Genomic DNA, 16,285 nt, shown 5'->3' on the forward strand with positions numbered 1-16,285 from the left:
GGGAATAATGTTTCTACATCTTCTGTAAAAACAAGGTTGAAGACATTATCTCCTGTTGCCTAACATTGCCTGTATAAGATCCATGAGATGAATTCTCTTGTAATTTAATACTGGGGAAGTGTTTGTCTCTCTTGGAAAAGTAAGCAAGTTTCCTATAATCACATAAGAAGAATCATCTAACCCATATTTCCTTTTCTCAGAAGCTAAAAGCTAAATCTAGTATTCAAAGAGAAATTACACTAAACAGCTGGTGCAGAAATAACCTAAGTCACGTATTTGATTTTTCCCACATAGGTGATTTAAAATTTTTAGTGGCTACCTTAAAAAGTAAAAAAAAAAAAAAATGAGTGAAATTAATTTTAATAATATATTTCATATAACCGAATACATCCCAAAATAGTATCATTTCAACATGTAATTAAAAGAAAAGCAATATAAGTCAATATAAAATTATGAACTATTTTACATTCTCTTCTTTTTTTTCTTTTAAGGAAGTCTTTGAAATCTGGAACATATTTTATACTTATAGCACATTTCAATATGGATGAGCCACTTCTCAAGGGCTCAATAGCCACATGTGGCTAGCGACTCCTGTAATGGACAGCACGTCTAGGTAACTGCTAGCCACTCAGTCTGTGTGTATGTAGGTGTGTGTGTGTGGTTTTTATTTTTCTATTTTCGTAGGATTTTTACTCATCTGCTATGATGAGCTGCTTCAATACTCTATTGGAAGTTTTCAGGGTCTGACTTATAAGTAGATGAATACGTGAATAAACAAACTACATGCATATCACTAAAATAGAAATTTAGCAGACGTTTTAGGCCAAGCTTTACCTGAACTGTTTGTGTAACTGTGGGTAAATGTGAATGCCTTTAGCTTTCAGCTTCCTCTGTGAAGAAGTGACAAAGATTCACCTAGATGGCTTCTAAGGCTGCTCCAGCTCTAAGAAATAATGATTTAGTTCTTAAAATCCAAGTACTGGGTTTTGACTGTGCTTTCAAGTTAAGCCCATGTTAAATCATGTCACCATATGGATCTGAAAAATGCTTCTTACTTGTCTCTATAACCTGGCATCAAGATAAGATTGTTCTGTAAGAAAGAGAAAGGAAGGATGTGGTACAACCTGACTCTTAGCTCACAGACAGGTAGCTTCCATGCTCACATAGTTCCCCGATTACCATCTTAGCTACTTGCGGGTGATCACTGTGTAGGTCGTGTTTACTACTGTGTCCCACACAGCAGGCACTCAACAGATATTGATTGAATGAATGTGTGAGAGATGCTTCTGTCAGTCAAGGTCTGGGTACATGGGGCTGTGGGGCCGCCTAGACCCAGACACAAGGGTTATCTGTACAAGGCTTTGAGGGTTTTGGATGGGGCAGAAAAGGATACTTGAGACTTCTCTTTTCTAAAAGACAAGTGACCTCTTCAACTAGGTTCTAGGTACATGGAAAAATTTCATACCCACCAGATTGGCAGCTATAATATGGACTCACAGGCTAGAACTCAAAGGTAAGACTTCCCTCATATCTATTCTCAGAAATTGGTCAAATAAAGAAATTGAGTCCACAAGCAAAACTGATCTGAGATGACACAAGAGCTCTAGAGAATGGAGGGAATTGGGTGGCTTTCTTTCTTGCAGCAATGTCGGCCCAAAATATGGCATAAAATATCAAAAATCCATGTAAATAACTCTCTTCCTTCATACTATAAAACAAACAAACAATACCCATTCAACTCACTTTTTCTTACTATCCTTTTTGGCTGTCTTTTCCAAAGCTGCCCTCCTTCTCAAGTAGTCATTCTGAATTTCATTATATTTTGTAGTGTGCTCTTTGATAAGGTCAGTGGTTTTCTTGTGGTGTCTCTTAACCAGGTCTTTCATTTCTTTGTAGTGCTTCTTTTGAAGTTTCACGAACGATTTCTGTTGCTTTAGCTCTTCAATAGTCTGCGCTTCCACTTCTGCAACAAAAGAGTACAAGAGCTAACAGACCTGGAAGAACTCAAAGCACTGATGCAAAGAGGAGTAGCAGCCTGCTTATTGAGCAGTATTTGTCTGATCCCAGCCAACTGGAGCTTAAGAGCAGGGCTTTCATATCAAACATATCTGGGCTCTATCACTTGCTAACTTTGAGACTGTGTTGCCAAATTTCTTCAAGACCCAATTTCTTCACTTGTAATTTTGTTTTTAAGTTTGGCTTCCCTAGAAGCAAAGCCCAAAAGGGGGATTCGTGCATGTGATTTACTAAGGAGGGCTCTCAGGAGGAGGGGAGCGAGGACAGCCGATAGGCAAGGGGAAGCAGCTAAGCAAGGATGTGGTTGCAGCTGGAGCCTCGTTTCTGCCTGATCCCACAGGGAGCCCTGGAGTATGAATTGTATAACAGAGTCAGTCTCACCTGGAGGAAAGAAAGGTCAGCCTTTTGCAAATTCGGGACAGTCAGTGGGGTAAAGACATAGCATACTAGAGAGGGAGCTTACTTTTGGCTAAAGGCCGTTTTCAAGAGAAGTGGAAGCTATGAACCATTAGCAACCAACACTCACTACAGCTGGGAGATGGGTGCACCATACAGGAAAGGGAATCTGGGTGGAGCACCAGGTACATCCACCTTAAGGGTCACAATACTTCTACCACTTTTTTCAGTTGTTAAGATGATGAAATGAAGAATTCATGCAAAGTATTTAATACGGTTTCTGAGAGTGCGCCTTTGGAGTTTTAACAAATGATTGTACAGGTTCTATAGCACCATCTCTAAGGAGCAGTATTCACGGTATAGACATTGTAGGTTTGCATATTTGTCTCAGTGTTCCGGCATAAAGCAGCAAAGTGAGGGAAGGTGATTAATGTGATTTTCCCAAAGGCACTATAAGTGTTAGTGGCAGCTTACATTACTACATATTTTTACTGAGAAAGCACTTAACGTGACAAAGCTTGACCTTAAAACATTCTGTATTTTATTGACATATTTCATCAATTCTAGCATATGCATTGAAAAAATATGTTAACATTTCCAAAATTAAGTGCATTTTATAGTCCGTAGAGTGTAATGGTGTGTCAGTGTGTTTCTTTCTTAGCCATCCATGAATAGTGGGGTACCTTAAAATTGACAGTGTCTTAACTTTAAAGAATTATCATGCATTTGGATCTAGATTAAGTCATAGTTCACGTTTCCATGTTGTGAACTTTCTGCTTCTGGCAACAAAAATACGTTATCATCAATATTTAGAACTGTCAAGAGATTCAGAAATAATATATACCATGAGTAACAACAGTCTTGAATAGAAAATGAGACATCTAGTGGATAAACATGGAAGTCAGAATGATAATTTATGTTCCTAAAGCTAAGGTCTTTAAGCAATTGAAAAATGCTCCCCTTTTTTATAATGTGTCTATTCTCACGATAGTCAATTCCTTTTGAGAAAGAGGCCAGGGAGAGAATTAGGACCATTTATTTAACGGCTTCCCTCCGGCCCAAATGCACTCATTTTGGTTGCATAATAACTTATTACATTAAGAATTTATAATCATAAGGAATGGCTGCATATTTGGTGATGGATTTAATCCTGTTTCTTTAAAAATGGTGTGCAGCACATCGGCTCCGGCAAGTTTAGTAATTTTCAAGATGTTCCAACCTCAGATTTAAAAACAATTCCACGGAAAATACTATTTTTTAAAATGTCTGTGCAAGAGAGGCTATTCTTTGAATATGTTCTGAAGCATACAGGGTAATGTCCAGTTATTTAAAGAAATAAATATCACTCATAAACAAGCTACCAAAGATAACCACTGCTAATATATTGGTACAGACCCATTGCCTTTTGTCTATGCATTTATGTCTTTTTAAATAACGTCGGAATCACTTTCTACTTACACTTCTGTCAAGTGTGTTTTGCATTAACGTTATATTATTTCCCATGGAACTAAATCTCTAACAACATGTTTTATTTTCTTTTAATACATTCCTTGATTAATTTTTCCATGCATATTTTATGTATTATTTTGGTGAAATATAAATACATGCATGAAAGTATATAAATCATCAATGCACAGCCCTATGAATTTTCACAAAATGAACATGTTTCAATAATCATCACTCAGATCAAAATCAGACCACCATCAGCATCCCAGAGGCCCTCTTTTTGGTCCCTACCCCCCACCAAGTATAAGCTAAATCCGTGTTTCCAGCAGCATGAATTAGCTTTGCCTGTTTGGGGACTTTATGGAGATGGAACCAGAGAATGTGCTCTTTTGTGTCTGGACTCTTTACTTCAACATTATTCTTGTGAATTTTTTCCATGTTGTGTGGGATTAAGTTTATTTATTCCCACAGCTGTGTCCTATTTTATTCTGTGAATATACCACAATCTATTTATCTACCCTACTGTTTATGGACCCTTGGGTTGTTTGCAGTTTGGGAATTTCACCAATAGTGCTGCTTTGGATGAACATGTGTGTGCAATTCTGTTGTGTATTGGACGAAGTATTATAAAAAATTTTAAGACTCTATTACATACTGCTAATAGCATTAAAGAAATCTTGTACCAGTTTTAGTCCCACTAGTCTATGGAACTAACCAAATATAAAATATTTCCAAACTGTACCACAGTTCTCAAACACTCTGTATTCTATAGTCATAAGAGAATCATATTCTGCATTTCTCAAATACAGTTTATTGCTGGCACCTTGGGAAGACATGCATTCCTGTTCTCTGGGTCACATTTCCAGCATGAAACTATTCTTTGATTCTAAAATAGATATCTTGTGAAATTATATTATTTTTACACCAATGGGTCCTATCTGCCAAATATGGCTACTTTTCTGTGATTACATCATGTAATGTGGCCTAAACTACAACTGTATATCTCTAGATATTTTTAGAGAAGAAATACTAATGATGTTATTTTTCAGAGGTGAATGGAAAGCTCCTCTCCTCTAAATACGTACACTCTATAATATTCAGGTGCCTAATTCCATGGGGGAAAAGGGTGGTCTTTACCTGTTAAAACACTCTGAATGAGATCTTCTGTTTTGGCCGGTGCCTTTACAGAACCTGAAATAAAAAGATAAAATAAATAGCCTCTTTTAACTTTTTAAATTTTATTCTGCTTGTATAACAACAATGTTTGAGCCCTGAGTCTAAATTTCTTTACTAAGAAATTACAAATTGCAGGAGAAAATAATTCCAAAAAATATTCTAAGAAATTTCTTTGTTTTATAACTCAGGCAAACCTAATTAAATGTGAATCTATATGCTCCATTTATAGAAAGAAATGACATCCTTCCACTTTGAATCAAAACTCCTGTCAATAAACTCAGTTTAGGCATGCTATTGCCACCTTTTGGTAAAATCAGAAATAGCAGCTGGTCTTTTAAAAATCAAACGCTGACCAGTAGGCAGTAACAATTGTTGCGGACAAGATTCCTTGGTAGATGTCAAAATCATTGGGCAAAAGTTTAAGGAGAAACAAGATATTTGCATAATCTTGAAGTATCTCTCTCAAGAAATCTATTAACCACAAGGGGAAAATCCTAACTTTCAGTGGAGAAACCTGGCGGATACCATCTTAACCAACAGCTCCAGCATCACCAATGATGAGACACATTAACATCAGGTACCCCTGATAAGATGCAGTGAGAAGGGGACAGCATCATTTCTGTGATGTTCTTGCCGAAACTGCATAACTTCAATCTAATCATGAGAAAACACCAGGCCAACTCAAATTAAGGGACATTCTACAAAATAACTGACCAGCACTCTTCAAAAGTGTCAAGGTCAGGAATGACAGGACAGGCTGAAGGACGGTCAAGATTAAGGGAGAATAAGGAGGCATGACAACTAAACACAATGGGGGATCCTGAGTTGGAACCTGGAGAGCAGGTGAAGTTCACCCAATGTCTGTAATTCAGGTCTGAGTATGCTGATGTTAATTTCCTGGTCTGATAATTGCACCATGATTCTGACAGATGTTAATATTAGAGAAGAGGAGACCATTTTTGCAATGTATTCCGTGCCATTTTAAAAACGATTCTGTAAGTTAAATTATTTCAAAACATCAAGTTAAAAAAATCAAATGCTAAACTGCTAAATTCTCTTTTACATTCAAAAGCACCACCCTACATTTACTCACAGATTTAAGTGACTTCTTTCTATTCCAGAGACACTCAAAATGTTTGTATTTGGTTTATAAAAATCTTCACTTGAAAACGTCACTTGTTTACGATCAAGTCATTTTCTTACTATTATTGATCTCAACAATCTTCTTAAAAGCATAGGCCCCAGTCACATCTAACATAAATTTAATATGATTTATTCTTTTCAAAATCTCGCTCTCCCGCATGAGAAATCTTTTCCCTTTTATTTACTTTATTAACCAATTTAACAAAAAGTTATCAAGTCCATGCTCTTCCCCAGCTCTGTGCAAAGGAAGCATCACACTGAAGCCTATCCCAGGAAGCCTACCACCTACTGGGGAAAGAGGACACGCAAACAGGAGATAATTACCTAAAGCAGTCTTAGACTAAGGATCAAAGTTAGCTGCAAAGAATCAAAGGATTTTTCTGAGAAGTGAGACATTGGTGTAGCTCTGCTAGGAGTATAGCGGCTAAAAGCAAGAGTTTTAGGGTCCTAGAGAACTGTGTCAGTCCTGCCTTCACTCTTCACTAGCTTTGTGACCCTCAAGAAGTACTTTATCATCTCAGAACTGCACTTCATTCTTCTGCACAGTGGGGAGAAGAACAGATTCAACTCTCATGGGCTTGATATGATGGTGAAATGAGAAAATCCACGTGAAGACCTTAGCAGCATGCTCAGCACACGGCAGACTCTCAAGGGTATTGAAAAGTAAGTTGGAGAAGGATGGAAAGGAATTTTTTGGCAGAGACTTAACTTAGTGAGATAGAACTGAGAATGTGCTTCTAAAGCATAGCTGTTTATAAGATGCTTGAAGAACTCTTCACAAAGCCTGCCAGCAGATGGATCTCAATCCACATCTCAATCCAAAGACAAGGGAAATGTGGGTGATGTTTTGTTGTGGCTTTATAAGTTATCAGCAGAGCCAGATGAGCACTTATGAGTCTCTCTCAGCATTCATTCATTCATTCATTCATCACACATTTCTGAAGCTCTTGCTGAGTCCATGCATCTTGGCTCACTTGCTGCCTCGGCTAACTGGATCATGCTACCTCCTTCAGGGGCACAGATGAACTGGAGGCTGGCAATCCTGTTGTACAGCTCTCTCTTCAGAGCGTTTACCTGGAGCTGGCTGGCTGTGGAGAGCCTGGGAGGGAGGTTTAGGTGTCAGGGATGTAGTGTGATTCACTCCGTTTTCTGCTGGAGTTGTCCTGGCTTCACTCGGAGCCTCCGATGGTGTTTCCCCAGGATCAGCCTAAAATCATAAACACCCTTTCATTCTCCACATTTCTTACATTACCTTCCTAAACCAATAAGGCTATATTTGATAGCATTTCCCCAACTCATCTGGAGTCTGAAATATCAAATTTAAAACTATCTGGAAAGCAGGATGAAATAGCATGGTGTTGAGTCATGACTGTGGTAGGATAACTGTATTAAAGGCCCCAATTTTTACACCTTCCTATGTCCATGCCCCTTGGTAGTGCCTTCCACACTGACTTTGAACCTGGCCATGTGGTTTGCTTTGGTCAAATGAGAGAGTAGCAAACTTGATGCAAGCAGAGGATTGAAAATGTACTTGTGAACTTTTCCTCCTTCTCAAATGCCTGCTATAGCAATGGAGGCTGAGAGACCATGTGGAGGCGAGTTGAGTCATCCAGGCAAGGATGTCCTAGACCGGCCAGCCCTCATGCACGTGAGTGAGCCCAGCTACGATGAGCTGAGCATGGTTCAGACCAGCAGAACTGCCCAGCTGACCAAAGGACTCCTGAAAAAGAAGCAGTTGATGATGTAACCCACTAAATTTGGGGGCTGTTCGTTATCCAGCAATAGTTAATTGAGATTTTGAAGCCAGACTTGCTTGAGTTTAAACTCTGGCCCTGCCACTTATTAGCAGTGTGATATTGGGCAAATCACTTAACCATGCCTCAGTTTCCTCAGCTTTACAGATGAGAACATGTATGTCCTGGGGATCAAAATATTGTCTATATTGTAAGGTTGTTTAGAGGATCAGATAAATTAATATTTATAAAGCGCTTAGAATAGCTCCTGGTACAGAGTAAATATGTGTGTACTAAAAAAATAAACCATTTAAGCTTGTACAACACTACCAATGAATAATAATAATAAGTGCATTGAAACTTATGAAATCTCTACTCCAACCTCTCCAGCAGCTAGTCCATTGTGCCCTGCAGACAATAAGCATTCAATAAATGTTTGCTGAATAAACATTGATCATTATAATATAATTGCCTCAGTAATTATGTACCATTTCAATGATGCTTTTTAATGCTCTAAATGCTCTGCAACCCTTTTCTTAGAATTACCTTCTGGGTCCATGGTGTATTTTACTGAGAATGAGGCTATTCCAATGTTCCACTTTATAGTACATTAAAAGAATATATTAGGAAATAGCCAGAAGTCATTTGAAGGCCAATGTTGCGACATTTTGTCACATAATTACAGACAGCAGATTGTCATATGATAACATTTTTATAAAAAGTAAGATGAGTGAAAATAATGACATTGATTGTCACAAGTTGATTTCAATCTGTCCCCCAGAGCATCTTTAAAACATGAATTCCAAAACTGCTTTAAGGGATGGCAGAATTTAGGTTAATTCCACAAATAATCTCTGCTTATCTCCCATGGCCTGCCCGGTGCTGGAGGTATCAAGGTGGAAGAGATGAACCCTGGGACCCGTGGCCAGAAATCAAGTTGAGGAGGCAGGAGCCTAAACCAGTAACCTAGGCAGCCTAGATAACTCACTATGCAGAACTGTGTCTTTTGAAAAATGGCTGCTTCGGATGGGTGAGTTCTGGTATGGTCGCATTATTTAGTTACATCCATTGGGAAACTTCTCCCAAAAATCATATGCCTAGGGGAGGGATCGAGTGTTTTTTGTTCATCAAAAAATTGCAGACTGGAGGCTTAGGGCCCTAGTTGAGTGTGGGGAAACATTTTCTTTGGTTCACCCAAAGTTGCCAAATTTTTAAATTAAGGAGATTTTACATTAATAAAATGGATTTCCTGCTTCTCTTGAAAAATCAGGTAGAGCACACTGGGGCTACATTCCCACTTTGGGTTAGAACGGAATGGTTTCTGCCCCTTTTAGGACAGCTCCTTCTCCACTCATGTAGGTTTTACCTGCCTCACTCCTGGAGGCATTTGGGTTTGTGGGAGACACTTGAGAAGAGTGAAATACCATAGACGTTGGGCCACAAAATTCATAAAGGAAATGCATTTACATTGCACAGCAGGGACTGAAGTAAAGGGAATGTTGGAAAGAGCACTGAGCCATTGCAAAGTCATCCACTGGTCTGGTCCTCTGGCTTAAATATAATAGGGGTAAAGCTTCCCAACTTCCAAGTGGAAAGGGGTGCCTGTGGTCACCAAACTCAGCTGCTTTGGAAACAGAGAAGGAAGGAGCCCCTTTTCCATGCATATCTGACCTTCCCCATTTATATCCAAGCAGATTTCTGGAAACATGTGGGAGGCGAATCCCACGGTGACAGCTGGCTGAAATTAGCCCTCTGGAGAAGGACGGAGGAAAAGAAAATTTTGATGGAGGAAAGAGTAGGGAGATAGAAAGTCAGCTTCCATGAAGACAATAATGTGTGGCTTCTTTTTGGGCAACTGGAATTAGTGTCTTGGGGGTATCAAGCTGGAGACATAGGCCAAGTGAATCCAGCAAGCTTAGTTTTGCCTCGTATCAGGTTTGCAGACATTCCATAGCTGTATGTCCTCGGGAAACCAAGTTCAAACACCAACTTGAGTCAAGATGAAGGGAAAATAAATCTCTGCTTCTTAAGAATATGTAAGACAAAGTCTACATTTCAGAAAGTGACATAATGTATAAATTCAAAGATATTTCTTAAAAAAGCAGATAAATGTTGAGTAAACATACAGGCGGACACTTTTATAGTTACAACTGAGGATAAAGAGATCACCAAGGCAGGGGCTGGATTTTGAGGTTATCTGTGGAGAAATGCTCAGCGCAGGGGTCACACGGGAGATGTCTCCAGGCAGGGTGGGCTGCATCGCACAACCACAGGGGGGCACCATTCGCACTGCACATTTATAGGCAGTTAAGGGAAATGATGGAAACGGACGAAATGGGCTAGATTTAATGCAACAGTACAGAACTAGAAATGTCAGTTTTATTAATTTAACGGAGACTCTTAGGATCCAATTAAACAATTTTTAAGGAAAGAAGGTTCAGTACTTTAGATGCACTAGACTTTAGCTGGGTGGGAAGAAAAAAAAATGTGCAGAATGAACCCCAACAGAAGACGGTCTCTGCCCTCTAGTGGCCAAATGGAAGCATTGCAATATTTTTTCCTAGGAAACACGAGTGACTTCTAAAAACCAAGATTCCATTAAAGAAATATTTATACCCTTCCTATTTCCAAAACAGAAGTGCCTTGAAAATATAATATATAATACAAATGTATTAGTAAAAGGATAAATGGAAAGGCCATTTTCACAAGTTTTATAGAATGAGGAGATGCCATTTGGTATAATAGCTGAAAAGATTTCCGCATGTGGGGCATTGAAAATTTGGATCTGATGATCAAGCAACAGAGAACTAGGATTTGTGGAATTTAGTTGAATGGTTAATATGGTAAGTAAAGAGTCTTCCAAATAGCAAACGTGTGACTGCGTTGCTGGAGCTGTTGGGTCATGCTGTTCTTGCCTAAGTCACCTAAAAAGTGCAGTCCCGTCCACGCAGTGGTGGGGTGGGAGCTCTTGATTCAGAAGCCAGATGGTCTGGGGCAAGGTCATCAGGTTTTCCAGAATATTAAAGGTAAGACTCACAATCTTATTATGCAGAAATGCAGTCTACTCAGGACAAACGTGGGCAGTGGATGTGACTTTGTCAGGGCTAGCCTTTCCCTCAAGAGCGAGCTTCCCCAAACCAGAGTACAACTGGTACCTTAAATTTATAACAGCTGAATGAAATAAGATAATGTATCCGCCCCACATTTCTAAGAAATTCAGATCACTTCTAAAAACTATATCCTGATGTATGTGTTCTGAAGCCTTTAGGGGTATTGTAGAATAATATTCGCAACCTACTTTGAAATGCATCAAAAAATAAGATGAAATAATGAATGGATAGAGAAATATATATGTGATAAAACAAATGCATCAAAATTTTAATTGTGAAATCCAGGCGATTGATTTATGGGTGTTCATTGTACAATTCTTCCAATGCTTGTGTGTTTGAAAATTTTCATAACAAAATACGGCAAAGCTCCTATATTTTGAAGAGTCTACCAGGGTGCGTTAGAAGCTAAAGACAGCTTTAAGGAACTGAATGTATTCATGTGTTGACTAGAGTTTTTTAAGCTTTTTGATGAACATTTATCAAGTAAAATTATTTGGGATTTTATTCCAATTGATACCCAGAATGTTCTTCCAGAAGTAAGTGGAACACGGATCCAATTGATTCTTGACACAGCATGACTGCATCATCATATAAAGAAATCATTAGCATTCACATGATATCTCATTGTCAAAATATTGGTGATAGCTGCAAGTTTACACGGATATGTATGAGTTTTTATTAATGTCAGTTTCTCTCTACAGACAGTAAAGCCTATGAGAGCATCTGATTTTTTCTCACCATTATTTATATAATGCCCAGCATGGTGACTGACACAGTTGTGTTAAAAAAATTTATTAAATGAATGAATGAATAAATCCACATTTTGTTTCCATTTTGGAACGTATAATCAATAGATATACTATTAATGACAGAATCCTGAAACTAAAGAACCACCTAATGTTTTGCTGGGATAAGAAAAATATTTTTTTGAGTGAATGAATCAATAAATGAAAAGGATGAAGATACTGCTCTTTCTGTGGTCTGTAATTAGAGAATCTGCATTTGACTCATAATCGTAGCCATTTATTTAGAAAGAGATTTAAGACATGAAAGGATATAGCCCTGCTGACTATTTTATATGTGTTTTACATATGTTACCCTTCCTAGCAACCTTAATTTGTTAGAAATATTTTGATACAGTCTTCAAAGAAATCAGCAGAAATGAACTCTTTGCAGTTAGGTAGAAATCATGGATTCCTCTTTGAAAGAGAAGGTAGACTGACCACCCTTTATGTTCACCTCATGAGACTGTATCTTTCAAATTAATGAAGCCAAATCATTTGGCAAAGACTATGGCCAATCACTCACAGAACAGATTCTGGACAATTCCCAGAGAAGAGAGTCTCTCCTGGAGCCCTTCTCAGGCTTCTGTGACTAAGCTGACATTTTAGAGTGGATGGAACTAATGGCTTTCATCTGGGGGGAGCCACATCCTTGTTAGAGACAGATGTAAGGCTCCAAAGTAATGGTTCTCAATGTGTGGTCCCTGGACCAGCAGCATCAGCATCACTACAAACTTGTTAGAAACGCAATTCTTGTGTCCACCCTATATCCACTGAATCAGAAGCTCTGGGGTTAGGGGTGCAGCAGTCTGTGCTTGAAGAATCCATCCAGGTGATTCTGATACAGTAGTCCCCCATTATCCACAGGGCATACCGTCTAAGACCCCCAGGGGATGCCTGAAACCATGGCCAGTACCGAACCCTATACTATATATACTATGTTTTTCCATATACATGCATATCTGTGATAAAGTTTATTTATCAATTAGGCACAATAAGAGATTAATAACAATAACTAATAGTAAAATAGAACAATTATAACAATATGTAGTCATGTGCTGCATTACAACATTTTAGTCAACAATGGGCCACATATCCCGTGGTGGTCCCATAAGATTAGTACAAAGTAGCCTTGGTGTGTAGCAGGCTACACCCATCTGGGTTTGTGGGATTACACTCTGTGATATTCGCACAATGACAAATCGCCTAATGACGCATTTCTTAGACCATATTCCCGTCATTAAGCAATGTTGATGGTTGGATGACAGGAGCAAGCTGTGCCGTCAGTTGACAGTGGGTAACTGAAACCGTGGAAAGCAAAACTATGGATAACGGGGGGACAACATGCTAAAGCTGGGACCCTTGCTACTCAAAATATGGTCCATAGGCCGGCAGCATCAGCATCACCTGGAAGCTTGTTAGAAATGCAGAATTTTGTGCCCTGCTCTAGACCTATTGCGTCTGAGTCTGCATTGTAACAAGAGCCCTGGGTGATCTGTATGCACATTAAAATTTGAGAAGCCCTGCTCTAAAGCAGAGTGAAAAACTTTGTTATTGAGAGTCACACTTTTTACTTTTTATTTTTTCAGTTTGGCACCTGAGTTAACATCTGTTGCCAATCTTTTTTCTTTTTCTTCTCCCCCCAAAGACCCCAGTACACAGGTGTATAGTGTAGTTGTATACACCTACAACTTCCGGATGTGCTATGTGGGACGTCATCCCGGTATGGCCTGATGAGCGGTACCATGTCCTCGCCCAGGATCTGAACCAGCAAAACCCTGGGCCACCAAAGCGGAGCACAGGAATTTAACCACTTGGCCACTGGGCCAGCATGAAAGTCACACTTTTATAATGGTATTAGATACTGCATGGATTATAATATTCAAGTTTCTGGTTTCATCACTATTTTAGGTAGATGAACCCAAAGCTCTTATTAGGATCTACTAAAATTTTAAAAATTGTTATGGAGGAGGTTTCTTGCAAAAGCAATTGAATTGAATTGATCATTGAGTAGTTTCAACTCAAGTGAATATATATTCTTCTCTTTGGATCTCATTTAAAAAGACCCTAGGGGCTGGCCCAGTGGCACTGCACTTAAGTTCCCATGCTTCTCTTTGGTGGCCCTAGGTTCACTGGTTCGGATCCCGAGCATAGGCCTACACACTGCTTATTAAGCCATGCTGTGGCAGGCGTCCCACAAATAAAATAGAGGAAGATGGGCACAGATGTTAGCTAAGGGCAAATCTGCCTCAGCAAAAAGAGGAGGATTGGCAGCAGACTTTAGCTCAGGGCTAATCTTCCTCAAAAAAAAAAAAAAAATTAAAAAAAAAGACTCTAGTTCCTCTATTTATTGGCCATTGATATTAGGCAAGTCACTCTACCATTATAAGCACCCACTCCTCTTCTGAAAGTGAGGATGACTACCCTAGTTTGGCCTAATTGGGACCAGTTTTATCCAGGGCACCCAATGAAAAGTCCCCCTGAACTCCAAAGCCATAGAGAAATGAAAGTGACAGTGTCATTATCTAAAGGCCAGCTCCTAAAAGGCCAACTTTCTCTTCCTACTCTATAGGATGCTTTACAGTTCAGGGATTTTGAGAAACTATTGTTTTTATAAGTTGATATTTTGCTAATTTACTATTTGAGGGGGAATATTTTCGTTCAAAGAGAATCCAGAATTACCAGTACATCTCATCTTTGATTTCAACACCAAGCTCGTGAACCATGAATAACATTTCAGGCTTCTGTCTTGGAAAAATTAAAAGACACCCAAGGCCTTATTGAGTTAAACGCTGTAACCTCATGAGAGTACCACTTGGGATTTTTTGCCGTTGGGTTATTTTACTGGAGAAATTCACACCAGACCATAGGAACTTTCTCTTTCCCAATAATTAAATGCCATTGAAGATGCCCATGGTGCCAGAGACTGAATTAGGAAATATTTGTAAACTGTTTTAGATAAATTTCAGCTCACTTATAGGAACACGAGTCTGACAACTTAAAAAGAAGGTCTCCTGGAGTAAATAAAATGTTAGTATTACCAAACAACTTACCCTCTTCAACATCAAAATGACCACGAAGGCCTCTCACACACCTGCACTTATATATGCATATGTGGATAATAAAGGGAGCTCTTGAGAACAGAAATTTTGGCCTTGAATGAAAGCAGCCTCTCTATCTTGGAAGTTTTGGGTTGAGGAGATATGTATTTTGGCCAGCCACTGTACAAACTAATGAAATAGAACCCACATATTTAAACCTAACTTGTTAGAGAACAAATTCTGATAATATCCAAGTGTTTTAAAGGGAGAAATGTTGACATTTGATTCAACAAAAAAATTCAATTCAAAGGATGCTACTATTTAAGGTAAAGGTCTTATATTCTGTGCTCAGTCATCCAGGTGACCTGCTATAGAGGATGGAAAGATGAATGAAGGGCTAGTCCTAGTTAAAGGTTACTAGAAAATTACAGCTTTGTTATTGAGGTAGTGTGATGTAGTTCAGTTTAGACCCTTGGTACTCAATGTGTGCTCTGTGGAAGAGCATTATCCCATCATCTGGGGCTTGTTAGAGATGCTGAGCCTCAGACCCCACCCCAGATCCACTGAATCAGGAGCAGCACTTTATCACGATGTCTTGGTTTGCACATAAAACTTCTAGAAGTGCTGGTGTAGAACATGAGTTCTGGAGCCAAGACTGGATGGATTTCAATCTCAACTCTGCTCCTTACTAGTTGCCTGGCACAGGACAAGGAATTTAACCTCTTGGTGCCTCAGTTTCTTCATCTCTTAAATGGGAGTAATAATAGTAATTAAGACATAGAGATGCTTTAAGACTTAAGCGTGTTAATACATTAAAGGGCTTAGAAGAGTGCCGGGGACATGGTAAGCACTCAGTAGAATGTTTCTGCCCTCTTTGATGTGGTAAAACAAGTCATGTTCGAATATTGCATTCAGATATTAGTGATACCGCATAATATTTTGTAATCAATACATTGGATGTTTACTTTTTTCTCTTTACAGGTGTATTTTAAAAATAGAAAATAAAAAGTTTTACTGATGTCCCATTGGGCATCTCTACAACCACATTAAGGTACTGGGGCTGTGAAACATTTTTAAAAATTAAGAATTTTTGTCAAGAAAAAAACATATACGTAGAAAACATGCTAGAAGGGTATAGACCAAAAATGTTAACAGTATCTGCAAGATTACTTACGAGCTTTTTTGTTTCTTTTGGTTATGTTTTAAAATTTTTTATATGAACTTTTATTTAGAGAAATAGCTATAAATATTATAAAGCCTTTGTTATGATTCAGATTAGGCAACTTTATTAACCCACCACCCTAAACAATGACATTAAAAAGACAAAATAAGTCCAGCAACTCAAATCTCTGTTGTTTCTTAATTTCCAAATTTTATATATATATATATATGAAGTTTATATAGTACCTTAGTACTATACACATCTATCTATCTATATATAC

General features: G+C 38.5%; 1 protein-coding gene across 3 annotated transcripts in view; it reads right to left on the reverse strand.

Annotated features, from left to right (window-relative positions):
- Positions 1–16,285, reverse strand: part of PLCB1 (phospholipase C beta 1) — a 665,042-nt gene that overhangs the window by 106,767 nt on the left and 541,990 nt on the right. For all 3 annotated transcript variants that reach the window (XM_070587880.1, XM_070587881.1, XM_070587882.1), the window contains exons 24-26: positions 7,252–7,384; positions 4,996–5,049; positions 1,744–1,963 (exon numbers count right to left, since the gene is read on the reverse strand). In XM_070587880.1, coding sequence (XP_070443981.1) covers positions 1,744–1,963; positions 4,996–5,049; positions 7,252–7,384 — 407 coding nt within the window. The remainder of the gene's footprint in view (positions 1–1,743; positions 1,964–4,995; positions 5,050–7,251; positions 7,385–16,285) is intronic.

Source organism: Equus przewalskii, chromosome 21 (assembly GCF_037783145.1).
Source record: "Equus przewalskii isolate Varuska chromosome 21, EquPr2, whole genome shotgun sequence".
In the NCBI taxonomy this organism is placed as follows: domain Eukaryota; kingdom Metazoa; phylum Chordata; class Mammalia; order Perissodactyla; family Equidae; genus Equus; species Equus przewalskii.